The sequence below is a fragment of the Carassius auratus genome, chromosome 4 (genome assembly GCF_003368295.1).
Source record: "Carassius auratus strain Wakin chromosome 4, ASM336829v1, whole genome shotgun sequence".
Classification (NCBI taxonomy): domain Eukaryota; kingdom Metazoa; phylum Chordata; class Actinopteri; order Cypriniformes; family Cyprinidae; genus Carassius; species Carassius auratus.
In genome coordinates, this window is record NC_039246.1 from 11,662,324 (window position 1) to 11,680,830 (window position 18,507).

Here is an 18,507-nt window from a genome sequence, read left to right on the forward strand (position 1 = left end):
CACTGGTGCAATTCCCCTCAGAATTATGTTAACAAGGGCTTATAGGCACGTGCAGAACACATGTGCAGCCAGCTGGTCAAAGTGTCAGCATTGCCCTGAGTTCACCTGTTGGACTGATAACAGCATGTGCAACAATACAGCACAGTGCTGCACTTATATCATGTGTTGCACGTGGTTAAAGAACTTGCACTTCTTTCATCCAGCAGCATTCATTTTCATCATGATTTTTATGCCATAGACTTTACAGAAATGTTATACAAAGGTGTTTCTTCAACTATGTGCATTTTTGGTCCTGTGCACATAGAAAATTAACTTTTAAACACACTCTAAAGGTGTTTTTACACAGCTGAGTTAAGGCCTGCTCAAAATCTAGTGTAAACACTAAATGCTTCTTAAAAGCCAGAGTTAATTAATACGCCTGTTCTGACCCACTTCTGCCACTAGCATCAATGTAGCTGCTGTGTAAATGCATTTATACCATCTTTGAACAGCATTAACCAGTCTGTGTAAAGACACCTAAATGCCCATTCAGAATCGCTTCTGTGCCACCTTTGCAGTGTAAATTTAAGATAAGTTAATCACCACGATTAAATCAATGGTTTATTTCTGATTTGTCTATTAAAAACTAACAATAGTCTATACATATGCATTAAAGAGGATGTTTCATTCATGTTTGAAAGGTAACAACTAATAAATTAACCACATTTTTGAATTATTACAAAGAAATTATGAAGTTTCAAGTTCAAAGACAGTTTCAGTGTTATCCTCATAGACATTTTAAGTTTAAGTTTAAGAAACACATGATTACATGTGTGCGTGTGTGTGTGTGTGTGTGTGTGTGTGTACACTGTAATATGTGTGTAAATGTGGAACCCGCATGAGGACGTGACCGTAAAAACCAATACAAACCTGGCGGATGTCTGTCATATGAGATGACGTCTGCCCATCGTTGAACGTGATTGGTCCTACTGTATCCAGGTCCACGTGAGGTAACGCCTTTTTAAGCACGTCATCATCGGTCGTATAAAAGCGCTTCGTGTTGACGCAGCCCTTGTCTGAGAGGGAAAATGTATCGCACGCGCTCAAAGTCTAACACCGGAATCGCTTTTAATACTTTCCTTTTCACTGTGCCACTGGAATATACTGAACTTAAAAGACATTATAGTAAAAACTGGTCGTGTATTGGTTGATTTTAGGGGCGGCACTACTAATTTAAGCAAAATGCCACGGACCAAGAAAAGGAGCGGCAGAGGTAAGTAGGATGGAGTCTAGAAATGACCGGTTGTTTTTTTGGGCCCGATGCGAGATTTGGATTATGTGACTTGTAGTTCTTTACACGCATACCGCATTTAAGAAATTGGAAGAAAAGAACTACAATTCCCATTACTACGTGACCCGCTTTGGTTGACAGCCAGGAGTGTCTTTCTTTTGACAAACAAAAGAATAATACATAATGTGAACCATGGAAAGTAGAAAATGTACGTTGTCGTTTCTAAATGTGGTGTTTGTTTTTAAGGTAACGTTAATGTTATTTAGTTTTGAATATCATGGTCCATTATGAACCGTTGGTAAGATTAATTAAATTGATCAAATGACGAAAGATTAACATAGAACAAACTGATAAAATTGCAGAGATTGAAAGTTAACGTTAGTATAGTATAATTAATAACAAAACAACAATCATGTTGGATCATTTAGGTCGGAAATATGACTTAAAATGAATAAACGAATTATTGTATATTATATACGATCTACTGTACATGAGATGTCTCAGAAGGAAGCTGCTATATTATTTTATGTAAACCTTCAGCTGTCAATATGTGTTTAAGGTTACTTCAGGCCACGCGCTCAACACTAGCCTGCTTTTGTAACACACAGGCCTGTTTGGGACCAAATCCATCATACAAAGAACGATCCAGGAACACGAAGTCCAAATGTTTTCTGCTGTAGACGTGTATAAATCAGTCTGTAGTGTGTTATTAAATGTTCTCGGCCCATCTGCTCGCTGGATTTGCACAGGCCTCTGAAGAGAAGAGACTGCGTGTACTGGCAGACTGCTGTAGTCCTTGACACGTCCCACATGTTGGTTTATCTTCATCTCTGCTGTACTGTTCTATATCTAGATATATTTACTTTTGTCTGAGAAATCCCACACAGTGGTTGTTTTGTTTGCATAAGTTGTATAGTAGTCACTCCGTCCTCTGACCTTCCCAAACAGTAGGAGACACTTTGTACCTTTTGCAGTTGTTTGGGCTGATGACGCATTGCTGAATCTAATGCATGCACTCCTACATGCATAATGATCCTATAAGGTCAAAGTTATGCCAACCCATGTTTTATGACCATCTGAAATTAGTTGTGAAATTCGGTTCTCCAAGTGTCATTACAGGGTTGGTCACAGTTTAAGGGTTAATAAAGTGAGATCACTTCTTTGTTCAATGAAAGGTCATTGAAAGTACACTATTAAAATTGAGTCGGTAAGTGTTTTGTTTTTTTTTGTTTTTTTTAAGTTTCAGCAAGGATTCATTAAATTGATCAGACGTGACCGTAAAGACATTTATAATTACCTCCCCGTCCCCCACCCTCCAGGTAAATAATGATGTTTCTGTTTCTGCAGGGGGACAACAGGGGAATGTCCAGCCGTTCAGTGATGAAGATGCATCTATTGAGACCCTCAGTCACTGCAGCAGCCTCAGTGAAGGAACCAGTGCGGCAGAGGAAGGTGGGGATTTATGGTCTCATTTGTATATTACAATACAATGCAACCCAAAAGCATGGATAAGCTCTTGTGTAGAGCTTAAACTAAGAAGAAAGCAACATTTGACTAGCTCTCATCCTGTTTGATAGCTGGTGAAGCTGAAGAAATGGCTCAAGAGGACTTCCAGTACAAACTGAAGGTGTACATCGACAGCACAGTGGATAAGAGGTTTGTGTTCATTTTGGATTTCTGACGTCAACTGTGCTTGATTTGTTCCGAATAATCCATTTCTGCTAAAACCTCAAGCCTGCAGCAGTCTGAACGGAGTAATTATGTTTCCTTTCTAGTGCCAAGACCAGACAAGGTGCCCTTGATGGACTAAAGACTGCCATGGCAACCAAAATCCTCTACGAATTCATTTGTGAGAGAAGGATGACCATCACCGACAGCATTGAGCGCTGCTTGAAGAAAGGTTGGCTTCATTTGTGATTTCGAATAGTTGGAAATAAACTCTTTTCTCTAGATGTTGCCATGGCTTCAGTGCAGAAAGTTAAGTTGGTTGTTTGCATTTGCAAACCAGGTAAAGGAGTGGAGCAGTGTGCCGCAGCCTCGTTGGCCTGTCTCCTGTGCATCCAGCTGGGGTCTGGGATTGAGAGCGAAGAGGTTTTTAAGACCCTTAAACCCGTATTTAAGACCATCCTCAACGATGGAGCAGCTAACATTCAAGCCAGACAAGCTGTAAGCAGTCGTGCTCCTCTACTGCGCCTTAAAGAATTAAAATGAATTCACAATCCAGCAGATCTGAGATCGTAACAATCTGTTGATCTTGACTCTTTCTAGTGTGCAACAAGTCTAGGCCTTTGCACTCTTGTAGCAGAAGATGATATCATGGTAAGTGTGGCAATGATTGCTTTAGTATGGTCTTGTACTTACAAGTGGAAGTCAATCTTAAAGGGATATTTTACTAACAATCCAAAGAGAGAAATTCAATGACACTTTTAATGTAATTACAAACCCATCTGCTGTATAAGTCTTTACTGTGGACCATAAAGAGTTTATATGCAGCTTTTTAAAACTGCTGTTTTATAGCTTTCGAACTTGTTACTTGCCATGAAAATGCCTGGATTCCGTCATGGCATTAAAACACCAACCAACCATCATGGAAATCATCAGCTTGAAAACAGATCATTGAATCGGCAAGCTAAACTAGGTCATCTGAGAACCACGTCACTCCTGAACCGTTCAGTATTTAGGGCCAGTACTTTCCACTGAACTGGTTCTCAAATCTGATTGACTGATTCATTTGGAAATCTGGCTCATCTGGTTCAAGAGTGGTTTAATGATAAAGGCAATGTGGTTCCCAAGTGAACCGTAAACATGTGTTGAGCAGTTTTCCTTCTACTTAGACATGTTGATGCCTCGAAGGCTTTCAGGATTGATGTTTTTGTCACCTCCAGGATGTGTATGCCACTATGGAGTCTTTTGAGAGCCTCTTCACTCATTCGTACGTCCGAGAAGATGGAAGCAGACCTTCTGTGAATCCTCAAACCACACAGCTCCACACAAACGCTCTCCTGTCCTGGGCCCTGCTGCTTACCATCTGCACTGGCAGCCACATCAGAGCCATTGCGCAAAAGTAAGTGTAAGGAAACGGTTTTAGACGTTAGATCTCTCAAACCAATCCTGAAGGAGATGTTGGGACCTACAAACTGCTATACAACAATTTTTTCCAGGTTTATTCTGAGCTAATTTGACTGTTTTCAGACATCTGTCTAAACTTCCATGTCTGCTGGAGAATGAGGATGTCAACATGAGGATTGCTGCCGGCGAGACAATCGCCCTCCTGTTTGAGCTCATCAGAGATGTTGACCCTGTAAGTCATGTGTATTTATGATGGTCAAATTATATACGACTCTTTATTCATATGGAAATATAATTGATTAAATCATGTAATAAATAAAATGTACATTTAAATAACTTATTTTTTATTTAATATATTGCATTTAATAAAAAATTAAATTGAGTATTTTAAGTCAATTTATTTGAAATTATCAAATAAGTAAAATTGAATTATTGTATTTAATAAAATGTTTAAATATTTAATAATATTTATGAAATTTAATTTTAAACTTGTTTCATTAATGTATTGAAAGTTATAAAATGTATTGAATTACAAAATATTATAAATTGTTTAAAAATAAAAAATGTGATGTTTATTTAAATTAATTGTTTAATATGTATTCCTAATAAAATTAATTTAATGCATCTAACTTTAAATAAAATTGTTGTATTCTAATATAACGTGTTGTTGTCTAATATAATGTGACCTGTACCTTTACAGGAGTTTGATTATGATGGCTTGGAGCCGTTGTGTGAGAAGCTGAACGCTTTAGCCACTGACTGCAACAAACACCGAGCAAAGACCGATAAGAGGAAGCAAAGGTCTGTCTTCAGAGATGTCCTCAAGGCCGTAGAGGTGAGATAGGAAGTGAACAGTTGTCATAGTTGACAGACTCCTGGGTGCTGCAGCTCAGATGCTCAGACTCTGACTTCTCTTCTGTGTCTGGAACAGGAAGGGGATTTTCAGAGCGAGACAATCCGCTTCGGCACAGAGCGAATGGTCATTGACAGCTGGGTGAGGAAGAGGACTTATGACGCCTTCACAGAGTTTGTTGGCTCTGGGATGAACAACCATCTCCAGGTAAAGCCCTCGGATATTGTGAATAAATCCAAAAATGGGATCTTTGAAGTGTTTATTAAAATACATTTTTTTTTTTTTTTTTACCACAGGCGAACGAGTTCATCAGGGACGTGTTTGAACTGGGACCACCGATGTTTATCGATTCTGCTGCTCTGAAAGCCATGAAGAGCTCCAGACTGGAGAGGGTAGGAAAGCTGTGTTTTTTTTTTTTTTTTTTTTTTTTTTTTTTTTGCTACATGATATTTCTGAAATGATAGGTTTTCGATTGTGTAATTATATCCTTTTGTTCTTTCAGCACCTCTACAATGCAGCTGCGTTTAAAGCACGAACCAAGGCCAGGAACAAGTTTCGGGACAAAAGGGTGGATGTTGGGGAGTTTTAAAAAAAGTTCATTTTACAAAAGCACATTTCTTTCATCTTGCATTCTTTGCATTCCTAACGTGGTCTCTTTATACATCTATGTAAAATTATAATATTTCCTTATTTCTGTTAGGGTCTAATTGGTTTATATGTAAGTGGTGTTGGGTTCGCTAACATCAGATCATGTTTTCTGTTGTTTGTGTTGTTGTAGGTCCTATAATGTATTTATAAGTATTTTCAGTAAGTTAATGTCAGTTGAATGGGCTGTGCTGTAGTGACAAGGCTGTACATTTACAAAATAATACAAAGATTAATAAAATTAGATGAAGTTGTTGTCCCCTATTCTAAAGTCCTGGTCTGTTTTCTTCAGTTTCTGTCATAATTATGGATGACTCATTTTAATAAGACGAGAGGCCATGAACTCCCTCAAAGAAATGGCCAAATTGGACGTCCTGAACCTCCTCTGCACTTCATGGAATCTGTTCTCTTGTTTGCTTTATTCACAGTTGCCATGGAGATTCCGATTCACTGAAGCTGAAATGGCTATTTGATGTTTTGTAACTGCACCATATAACATGTAGACATGGTCATGAGGACACCGTGTACCTCACAAACACTCACTCCCATGGTTCTGATAAATAAGTGACTCTTATAGATCATATGCTATTCCAAACATGCCTTACTGTTTCATTGCATTATGGGTAAGGCTCTCATATTTTTGTGTATGGCTGTAATAACTTCCATTAGAAGGCAATTGAATATGTGACAAAAAGTGGCCTAATGTTCACATTATGGTAACAATTTTGTTAAACCGTCAAAATAGTTTAAGAGAGTGGCATTTAAAAAAAAAAAAAAGATTGCTCTTCATTTTTAATCCAATTTTGTGTACTTATCTGAAAATGGAAGTCAGTGTGAGCACAATGCATTGTGGGATACTGTATTTAATTAGCAAGTTTGTAAGAAGTTGCGTGGTTGAAAATTCACATTGCTAAATATCTTGCATACAACAAATAGTAAAAGTAGTATGCTAATAGTAAAACAGCATGCTATTCTGTACTGTACAATGTTTTATTTTTCACACACACAAAGTTCAAGTCACATGAATGAATGCACATTTGAGGAAATATGCTTTATTTCATATATATATACATGCATATATATATATATATATATATATATATATATACATACACACACACACACATATTTTGTACTTTAACAAATGTCATTGTGAAAACTATTCAGTAGAATATTACAATTATGATACATTTAATAATGGTTGGATTGGTAATTTTCATCATATCCACCTCAGTTAAGCAGGGTCATGGCATCCATGTCAGCAAAAAGATGTGCATCTCGTTCAGTAAGCATACAGCAGCTGGTGGAGAAGAGCTCTGTAACGTTTCATATATCAGACCGGATGTTTCCTGACAGAACTCCTCCTCTCCGGTCTGCTTCCTCTTGCCACTGTCCTGATGGTTTAGACCGAGCGGCATGAAAAATTCATCTGTAGATTAGTTATTTTGTCACGGAGCTGCACTGCACATGAAACAGCTTATTCACAGACTTTGGACTTTCCTTCTCTGATCTCCATAAAACACTCAATTCAAGTTTCTCCCTGGTCTTCCCCCCCCCCCCCCCCCCCCCAGGTTTGAAATAAATAAGGTTCAGGGAGCTACTGTGACCCACATATTTGATGTCCTGAGGGCACCACGTGGCCTCATGTTTATGTGCGACATTCATTGTGGTATAATTAGCTTCCTTTGGCCTCAAAACTCAGAAAGTAGCAGCCAACAGGAGGTTTGAATTCTGGGTCAGTGTGGGAATCTGTTGAACTGAGAATGATCTTTACCACGACGTGCCAAGGTTAGATGTCTGACTTTAAACCAGCAAAATATCCATGAAGACATCAAAATATTTTTTTTTTATATCTTTGACTCCTAATACAAGATTCACAGGCCATATATTATAACTAAAAATATTTCTTGTAAAATTTTTGAAGGTGAACGTATAAATTATTATAATATTATGAATTAATATTATAATATAAAACAATAATATATTATAAATTAATATTATACATTACATTAATAAAATAATATACATTATATTATAAAAATAAATCATATATTGCCTCATATTATATCAATATGTATATTAAATTATACTAATTAAAAAAATAATATGTATTTCTATAATTAATAATTAATTAAAAAAATACATGTATTAATTATTATACATATTGCCCACATATACTATATTTGTAAAAAATAAATATATAGTAAAACATTTTTGAATGCATAATTAACTTGTTCAAACAAAGCTCTGCTGTTGTAGATGATGTAAAGCTCGCGAACCTAAAACACATTCCTAGTTCGATTCGAATCAGTCATAATCGAAAAATCACTCGGGGTCCGCGAGGGAATCATTTGTGAACCGATTCAAACCGCAACTCACATGAATCATTTTGATTGACTAATTTAAATGAATCATTCATCCAGTAGAATCTTTCAACGGTTTTTATATTATTAACAATCAGTAAGAGCTGGTTAAAGTCTTTAAATATATTAAATTGTGCAAGAGCAGCAGGTGTTGTCAGGTATGTTTGAAACCACAATTTCAATTTATGCTAGAACATCAGTGAAACTACGAGTTCATTAATTAGCACATGCGAGCCTAGCATAACACTATGTAGGCTAGCTATTTTGTTGTTTGTGTGTGTTAGATAGATATATTTATCTGAACACTTTTACCTTTGTTTTCGGCTTATTTGAGAAGTAAAAAACGTATAATAATTTAACCAACCGTTCGTGGTGCGTTTTAAACATGAAAACAGCTCAACGTGTTCTACATTTGATTCAACAGTTACCTGCAGTAGCTGAATCGTCCAGCAGATGGCAGCTGATCACTGTTGAGAATGTAAGTCCCTAAACTCATCATCTTAATGAGGTTACATCATTAATTATCCTACAAACACTTTCACACAGCAGCTTATTTCCATTAAGACGTGTCAATTACGTCTATATGTCTCGATAGATCACCTAATACTTAAAGGAGCTTTTTTTTTTTTTAATTTACACATATTATATTTGAAATATTCCCATTAGCTCAGTGATATCACTAAAATAGGAGCTCTCAGTGTATGCAACATTGCCCCTAAACTGTAGTGGTCTAATTAAGTGGCTCACAACACCTATATCAACAAGCAATTTTCCCTCTGTGATGGATTAAAATCAGCAATAATATAATAATAGGAAAATTCAACACGCTAGGCTCATGCAGGGCTAGAACGTGCCGCCTTCATATCACGATCATGATAAATTGTGTATTAAATGTATTTTTGGAACTGGAAAGTGGTCGTGCCAGCATGTGCTGTTTTTTTCAGCCAGGCACAGATGTTAGGTGACTCCTCCAACATGTGACGCATAAACACAGAACAGTCCTGTTTAAACACTCCTATGGTCGGCAGCCAGCCTCCATCAAAAACACATACGCGCTATGTTCACTGTGGCCAAAAACCCACTGTCACGGTGGAAGCCGGTGCCACACGATCTCGTGATGGAGGCCGGTGACACATTCGGACGCCCACAGGGTCTGACAACTGTTTACTGGGCCGTGCCAAGCGGGGTAATGCTGGGGTTCATGGGAAGGCACCTGTTCACGAGCAGCTCGAGCCAGAACCTTGGCAGTGGAACGGCGTGCGCAGCAGGTTTGCCACTTTAGCTCCTCTATTCAAGCGCAGATCACTATATTAGATCGCTGCTAGAGCTCCATTCACACAGACCCGCCCACACGAGGTTATACAAGAGCGCTGATGATAACATAAAAGATGGATATAAAAAGTGTTACAATGAAATCACAAGATATTATAGATCTGCCTTCTGTGCCAGTAATAGTTTTGAACGTGTTGTAGCATATATCTCATACATACTTTGAAAGAGATTATTTCATGCTTATAAAAGATAAATATAGAATCATATCCAACTATTATTAGACAGTATGAAATGTAAAGGAAAACAATGCATAAGACATGTTTATAATATAATGTAATATCACATATAACTTTTTAAAATATATGTGAATTAGAAACGTCAAATAATCTACTATACATTTTTTAACCTATTCTTATTCATTAGCTGTTTAAAAATACTGTAGTGGAGTGATGGTATTAAAATAATATGGTGATGGTAAATTAAAATACCATAGTATTTTGAAATAGAATCAAATAATCAACTACCCAAAAATTCCTTGTTAGTACTGTATTTTTTATTATTATTATTATTTTTAAATGTACAGTAGTACCATGTTTTTCTTGAAAGTGCCCAAAAACATGGTATTATTACTATTACAAAAAGTACAAAAACAAGTACAAAAACATATTATGGTACTATCTGGAAGCTGTACTATGTTCTTTTATTGCATTTTCATATTATTTTATATATTTTTATTTTGTTTACATTTTTATGATGATGATAACTTGAGGACCATTTTTTTAAAGAAATTAATATTTTTGTTCAACAAGGATGCATTAAGCTGATCGAAAGTGAGAGTAAACAAATTAATAATGCTAAGTACAATTTCAAATAAATGCTGTTCTTTTGAACTTTTTATTTATCAAAGAATCCTGACAAAAATGTCTCATGGTTTTCTCAAAAATATTAAGCGTGACAACTAGCATTGTTAATAATAAAAAAGTTTATTTCTCAGAATTTTAGAAGGATTTCTGAAGGATCATGTGACACTGAAGACTGGGGTAATAATGCAGAAAATTCATCTTAAAATTACAATAAATAAATTACACACACACACACACACACACACACACACACACACACACATATATATATATATATATATATATATATATATATATATATATATATATATATAAAAAACATACAAAACAGTGATTTTAAATTGGATTAATATTTCACAATATTACTATTTTTACTGTATTATTGATCAAATAAATGTAGCCTTGGTGAGCATAAGAGTCTTCAAAAACATTTAAAAATCTTTGAACAGCACTGTATATGTCTACCATAGTACTTATCCAAAAAGTGCCTTACATACATACCTTTCATAAACATCTCAGGTAAAATATATAGGTCTTTTTCATTTTTAATATATTTTTTCCCTGTCAGCAGATTTTTACATCAGTCTGCAGTGTCGTAAAACCTGGTAATCTGTGTGGGAAGACAAGCAACAATATGTAGAGGACTGAAAATCATTCAGATCGTCTGTTAAAAGAGATAAAATGCTGTTTAGCTGAATTAAATGTAGGTTATGGGGCTGTGGGAGTGGATTTCAGTTCATCCGTGGTCAGTTAAATAAGAGCAATCATGAGTAAATAGAACAGGGAATTATGGGAGAAAGGCGAGAGGACAGGAACTTCAACACAGACGCCCAGCTGGCTTGTGAGAGATGTGTGTGTGTGTTTATATGACTGCCTGTGATCCTGTGTGTGTGCCCACTATTGGCTGCTCAGTAGGATGATTAAAGCACACTTGCCCGTGCTCTGGGGGTTGTTGCCAGGGCTCTGAAGGAGAACACGAGCTGATTGGTTGCCTCAAATGACTGAGGATTCCAAACTAGTCACATTAACTCAGCAAGCAACCTGACCTGAGAGCATCTCAGTCAACAACTCTTACAAAAATCCATAAAAATCAATTCCACGCTTCACGTTAATTGATTTCTTTGAAGGTTGCCTTTCATTTCCAAAGAGACCGTCAAGGCCAAAGTGGCTTCGTCTCGGTGACTAGATGGAAGCCGCATTAAAATGCACACTGTGTTTTGCAGAGGTATAAAACTCAGAGACGGAGAGTGATTTTAAGATCGGTATGAGCCAAGGTTGAGAGAGAACTTCGGAGCCTTTAGGGATGATGGAAGGTCAAAGATACCAGCAATCTTGGATTAAGATTTTCAACTCACAATTTTCTACTCTGTCACCCTTTAAAGTATTCAAATATCACTGATAACCTCTTTACAACACCTCTAAAAAAACAAAAAAAACACAATTGCTTAAACAAAGCTGCAATTACTGCCAGTCATGATTTCATGCATCTCTTGTCCGTTTTATTATGCACTGAGGCTTCAAAAGTATCCCGTCGTCAGCCTTTTACAGCTGTAGTAAACACGTTATTTATTGACCCGCTGAGTTTTTCATCAGGCTTGGAACGTTGCTTTTGTGCTCGTGAAGCACGGTTGAAAGTGAAAAGAGACAAAACTGCTCCTGAAATTCAAAATATGAGGGCATTATTAGTATTATTTTTTATAATATATATATATATATATATATATATATATATATATATATATATATATATATATTCCTGTTGCGATTAATTGCTCATGCTTTTATCATGGTAAATGATATTATTGATATTATCATACGATAGTTAACCATTAGCATTCACAATAGCTACATTTGCTACAGAAGATAATAATCTTTGTTAAAAAAAAATACAAGTCATAGTTCATGTTAGCTCATTAAATAATACAGTTGCATCTTTACATTTTAACAACATGTTATTAAATATTGGAATACCTAAAATTAATGAATGTTTAGAAGAATTTGTCATTGGCAGTTTATGTTAACCAATGAATTAACTCATGTTAAAAACAAAGCCTTGATGTAAAGTGAATTAACAATAAAAATTCAAAACATTTTCAAACTATATCCATGGCACGTTGTAGTCTAGATTAAAATAACCTATTAAATCTTAATACTTAAGTATTTGGCACTGTGATGAACAGCATGGCAAATACACAAATCTGAATGGCTATTTAAAATGATTTAAATATGTTTCAGAAAATAGTCCAGCTGGTTTATTTAAGGGGTTTCCAGGGTAAGGACATTTTCTGCAGTTTAGCGCCATCTGCTGTCAGAGAGTGAATGTGCTTTCATTCAGCTCATCCCTCATGTGTTCCTCCATGTGCTTCTCATACGCCGCTTGTTTACATCAGAGCGCTCAGGGTCCTTCAAGCAGCATACAGCAGTGTTGTGCATTTTGACCAGTTGATGGGAATAGTATTCTTAAAATGCATTCCAAATTCAGAATAATTTGTAATATAATTATTTGCGGTATTTAGAAGTGCCCACGATAACAATATTGTGCATAGTCAAATACCAGCACAAGAAATGTTGTTGAAACGTGAGGGTTGCTTTGAAGGGCTGCAGGTGTTTAGCGTGTCCTTAGCAGCCCTCTGTACGCTTCACTGCAGCTTTTGCATGTTTTCCTCTCTCAGCATGTCTGTATCTTGCTCTTTCCTTCTCCCATCTCAATTCCTTTCCATGTATCATTCCACAAACAACCTTTTCAACTTGATTATTCCATCAGTGGAAATGCCACGCCGATTGTGAACTGTGATATTAGTAATAAAAACCAGTGCAACGACCAGCAGTTACACCTGCACAAGACAACGGCCATGTCAGGTGAACCTGCGTTTCTTTACACTTGATGGACAAGCAACAAATGAAAATCTAATAGATAATGCAGAAGGCTGGTATCAAAAGCATAAAAATGGTAATCACATTTCAGTTGAATCCTGCCAGACCATGCATATCAAATCAGCCCCACCTATGCAGAATATCCAATCTAATGCTAATCTACCCTTTTTCCTTCTCATTTCTTAGTTTGTATACAAGTTACATGAATATTTGTGATACAGACTATACCTTATACCTGCATCCATGTGTTTGCATGCATTTGGGAGTGTGATAGCAGCATTTTGATGATATTACTTCATTAAAAGACCTTTCTTGCTGCTGAGTGACGAGAAGCTCATTATCATCTAATAGCTTCTGGGAATAGCATCAGGAGGGTCTAATTTGAGCTCTTTCATGATCAGGCAGAAATATTCTCCATTGGCCCAACTCGGATACCATTCTGGACAAATGACTAATGCAAAATATATAATTATGTAAATAGAAATGCACAAAAATATAACAGCATGCAATATGGTTTGTAAGACCCCCCCAATAAAATAAATAAATGCATAACTGTAAAGGCCTACAATATGGTATTCTGCATTAAGGTAGCACAAAAACACAATATTTCAGTATATTATAAAAAAAAAAAAAAAAAAAAAAAAATCAATCAAAAAAGGCCTACAATATAGTAGTCTGCTGTAATGAGGTGCAAAATAAACAAATAAATAAATAAAAGCACAAAGTTATTAATATAATATAATATAGTTTACAAATGAATAAATAATTAACCTAATATTGTATTCTGCATTAAGGCGGCAATATTCCAATATGCCCTGACTTTTAACCTAACACAGATGAACAGGATACAGACGGCTGAGAATAATTCAGCGACATTTTGCATCTAATTTATCTGCCATCCATCCTGAGCAGAACATCATACCCCATTGACAGTATCTTGTGACTCACAATGCATAATCTCATTATGGAAATCAGGCTGAAGAGAAACATCTTCTGCATTGCCAAATACCATCACAGCATCCAGATGTTCTATCTACACATCTGATAAATGAGCACCAGAATATTCCGAAATTAAATGGATGCGATACAAATTCATGGTTAACACCACTGCTAACCAAATCTGGCCTGAAAATGTTTGTATATTTTCATTTTTAACCTGTCGAATTGCATTTATCACAACGGCTGTATTCCAAAACCTAGCGAGTGCCATCATTTTCTACATAGACAGCTCACTAGGTTTTGCAACACAGCTTATATTTACTTTATTATTTGCTTCTTTGGTCATGGTTGAAGCTGGGAAATAAATGCACCAATACATAAACACACTCAATATTGAAATCAGCGTTTTTCACATAGTGCTTTATGAAAAATATTCTTTTAAAATTCCTATAAGGTAAACCGTCTCCGTGCAGCTCTTATTGTATTTGATCCTTATGCATTAAACAAGCAGATATTTTATTACAGCCGTATGTCAATGCAAAGTGCTATTCACAGCAATACTTGATATTCTAGTTACTTCATTCCATTGCACTGGGCTCCTTTATCTATTAAGCTTTGACCTCTAGGTCTCAAACCAGTCTTCAGATGTCCCATTATTGATGTCTTCTGATTGGCCTTTTGATTCGGGACGACCCCACGCACCTTAATTCACTGGCTGAGCTCTCTTGCCCTTTAAAAACTGCAAAATCATTTTTTTCTCACCCGGTGATTTAATGTTATTGCATGGCAGGACTTTTGGGAAGCAATTTAGAGATGAAATGAGCGCGGACGGCAGGACGGTTCAAGGGTGTAACTCATCCACCACCCCGCAGGATGACAAAGATGTTGGAGGGGATGATTCAAATCACAGGGGGACATTACTGTTTGCGATCACCCTGGGAACGGTTATCTACAGCCCCAATAAATACTATGATCTGAAACACAATGCGCTGGGGGAAATGGACAAGTAGGCAAATCGAAAGTCCTGAGAAGCCATTTAAAGCTGGATAATGCTGTGAATATAACTCACAGAATGGGGATGATATGAGTGGATGGACCATTATGAGGGCTTTAAGGGGTTAATGTATTACTATATCCAGGTCATTTCCTGTGTGCACCGGCTCCGCAGGAGGGTTTAATATTGTAATGCTCCAGATCCTCTACGAAAAAGTACTCAATAGTGGCATTTCTTAAAGCTCGCTGCTCTTTAAATGCTCCACACACAGGCTGAAGCCACATGTAAATGCACAGGTCATGACTTTGAAATCAGAGAGATTCAGACTCGGAATGAATGAACGAGACAATGGTTGTCGCAGGGGAAGGGAAAATAAGAGAAGCAAATGGTTTTAAGAGGTCGAGTGGGTGGATTGAATCAGCAAACTGAATACAGAGCTGATCATTCATCTTCCTGAGGCGCACAAAAAAACACGAACCCGGCTGAGTGACGACGTTCCTAATGGAGTTTCACATTGTTAAGAGGTAAAAACATGTTCATGACCCACGTCTGAGGCTCTCTCGTGAGTCTTTCTGGACTGTTTATATGCGAAACTCTGAAGGCTTCAGGCAAATATAAGTATTTTTAATCTGTGACTAAAATGTTTTGGACAAACAAGTAGCCCCGCCTCCAAATCGTGGTTTTGGTTGAACTCCCCAATAATGTCATAGTCAATTTTTACTCTTACAAATCCCGTTTATGTTTATTTATGCATTATTTATTTTATTTTATTATTTTAATACTATATAAATATAATACAATAATAATATTAAAATATATTTATTTCATCAGCAAGGTTAGAAAAATAACTATAAAAAAAATCACATAAAGCTTTAATAGATATTGTAAATACATAAAGATTTTTAAACAACAGCAAAAAGTTATATATATATATAATAAAAATAAACTTGAAACTGGAAAGACGTTGTAATAATAATAATAATAATTTATTAATTTAATAAATAAATATATTTTAAAAAAAATGTATACAGTTTATGCATACAAAAGGACAAATGTCTAACATTTGGCTTTTTTTTTTTTCAAACCATTACCAATATTCCATATGTATATTGATGCAGAAAGCTGTTCATTTCATCATCAATACCATCTCATCTAATAAAAAACTGCAGGCAGCGTATTAAAATTGAGTTTCGTTCTCATCCACTGAAGTGAGTGAAACCCATCGATTGCCTTTGCTTGCAGTTCTCCATGTTTGCGACGTGATTGCGTGTTCCCGGGTGACCCCATGTGCACACAGGGCCCGTCAACACACACACACTTAGCCTTGAAGCTCTCGCTCGATCAGCTAATGAATAATTTCAGTGCAACAGATCCAGGCATGGAGTACATGAGATAGCAATCTTGGTTAAAGGTCGCTCAGCAAATTGATGAAGTCATCTTAACTAGTTTTGCGGTATCTCACAGGGCTCTGGCTCTCAGCCAGAACATCACTGGGCCAGCATCTGCTCCATAGGACCGTCACACACCTCAATGCTGTTTTATACAGAGCGGTTATAATGGGCTGGCTGAGTGGTTCCAATGAGAGCAGGAACAGACGATTGGCCGTCCCAGGAAATGTTTCAGGCCACAGAGCCGCACTCAGTTAGCGGTATCACAAAGCACTCCAACTGCGGCTGTGCTCGGTGTAATTGACTCGATGAGTCCATTGAGCTGTGGTATCGGGACGAGAGTGGGCTGAAGAAGGGGGAGAGGGTGGATATTAAATGACACCCAATGGAGCCATTTGGGTGCTGCTGTAAAACCGCAGTGAAGGTCAAGAGCGCTGGTGCTCCAGAGATGCCCGTCTCCTATGCTTCATGGTCATAACTGAGTGTGCAATACACCAAAAACTCAGTCTAACAGGAAATGGACTGCATTAGCCATTTCATTATTGTAGCTTACATTCAGCTGCATAAAATGTCTAGGTAGTAAACATCAACCTCTTTGTAGCTTGCTTCTTTATCTAAGTTTCTCATAAACCTGGCATTGTTTTTTTTACAAATACTGTTGGTTTAAAAAAAAAAGAAAAAAGCTTTTGCTCCTCTTTTGCAAGTATAGCTTTAAACCAGCAATAAAACCGTCTGCTAAATGCGTAAATGTCCAGACTCATCATAGCACCAAGAGTTTATGCAAGCCTTGGATCCCCCCCAAAAATTTAATTGTGTAATGAAGAAAAAAAGGCCATAGTGTCATGTTGTGCCTTTTACATTTAAAAAGGTGCAATTGTGAGATATAAAGTCACAATTATGACAAATAAAATACCAATTCTTCTTAACAATGTTACACTCTTAGCAAAAATAATATTTAAGTAATATTTATGAAACCAATTCAATTATAAAGTATTTACATTTTTAATTAAATAACATTTATAATATGGCTAAATCTATAAAACAGAGATATTATATCCATCCATCCATAGAAGTCAAATAAAATAAATAAATAGATACAAATAAAAAAATGAGGTGGTCTGGCGAATTTATTGTCTCATTTGTTTACTGGCTGTATTTCTGTCATTCAACACATTAAACTGCAATTAATGCATTAGTGTCTTTGCTCTAGATTTTTACTAACAAATAGCCAAATCAAGTTTTTTTTTTTTAACTCTCCAAACTATCTATTTATTTAAATGCTACTCACAGACTGCCTGCTACATCTTATTAGTCTTTCTATGTAGCCAACTTAGTCTTTCCAACTTAGTCCTACATGGAAAGAAAATGAATCAGGCCCTACGGGACTGGGATCTGATTTCTGCATGTATAGGGCACAACACCTTCCAATGTCATGTCACCGAAATATTAAGCAGCATAAGCCTCCTGTTTTCTTCAACACAATTTGATATGCAAAAATTATATGTGGAACTAAAGAGGAGCTGTGGAAGGAGCTTCTGTATGAGAGCATCCCAGTCAAGTTGCCTGGCAGCAGTGGAAAAAGCTCATTAGATTTAGCGGCACACAACGAGAACAGCTGGTACGTTCTAGTCTTTTTTAATTAAAGTCATTTCGGTTTTCCTGCGAAGTCCTTACGTGTGCTTCCACAGCTCTGGCGTTCTGCTTTATAAATGCAGAGTCGGGGCTCAAGACACATTAGTCCTTGATAGCTGAATCAAATCCTGGCACTTGAAAAATCACAAAAAAGCCCTCTCCACAACTTTATGTGATTAGAGCAGATCTGTGTCATTTAGCAGGTAAATGAGTTTTAGATGACTTTGCAGAGAACTCACAAGGGTCAATCAGTCTCTGATATGCTAAGGACTCCTCCAATCTCATGAATGGGGCTGCAGCGAATCGCTACGGCTGATTGGATCACACACTTGGAATCATGGATTA

The 18,507-nt window shown here is 36.6% G+C and overlaps 1 protein-coding gene across 1 annotated transcript; it reads left to right on the plus strand.

Annotated features, from left to right (window-relative positions):
* Nucleotides 1-1,004: 1,004 nt before the first annotated feature.
* LOC113058574 (interferon-related developmental regulator 1-like) lies at nucleotides 1,005-6,101 on the plus strand. The gene is made up of 12 exons (XM_026226596.1): nucleotides 1,005-1,252; nucleotides 2,618-2,722; nucleotides 2,848-2,926; nucleotides 3,046-3,170; nucleotides 3,279-3,436; nucleotides 3,539-3,589; nucleotides 4,156-4,334; nucleotides 4,463-4,571; nucleotides 5,040-5,174; nucleotides 5,271-5,399; nucleotides 5,489-5,584; nucleotides 5,695-6,101. The coding sequence occupies exons 1-12, from the start codon at nucleotides 1,222-1,224 to the stop codon at nucleotides 5,779-5,781; spliced, it is 1,284 nt and encodes a 427-aa protein (XP_026082381.1). The 5' UTR covers nucleotides 1,005-1,221; the 3' UTR covers nucleotides 5,782-6,101.
* Nucleotides 6,102-18,507: the final 12,406 nt, after the last annotated feature.

Bases quoted from the DNA above. Each gene is read 5' to 3' on its own strand.
- LOC113058574 (XM_026226596.1), top strand. From the start codon at position 1,222: ATGCCACGGACCAAGAAAAGGAGCGGCAGAG. The intron at 1,253-2,617 runs GTAAGTAGGATG...CTGTTTCTGCAG, and splicing joins CAAGAAAAGGAGCGGCAGAG to GGGGACAACAGGGGAATGTC. The intron at 5,400-5,488 runs GTAAAGCCCTCG...TTTTTACCACAG, and splicing joins GGATGAACAACCATCTCCAG to GCGAACGAGTTCATCAGGGA.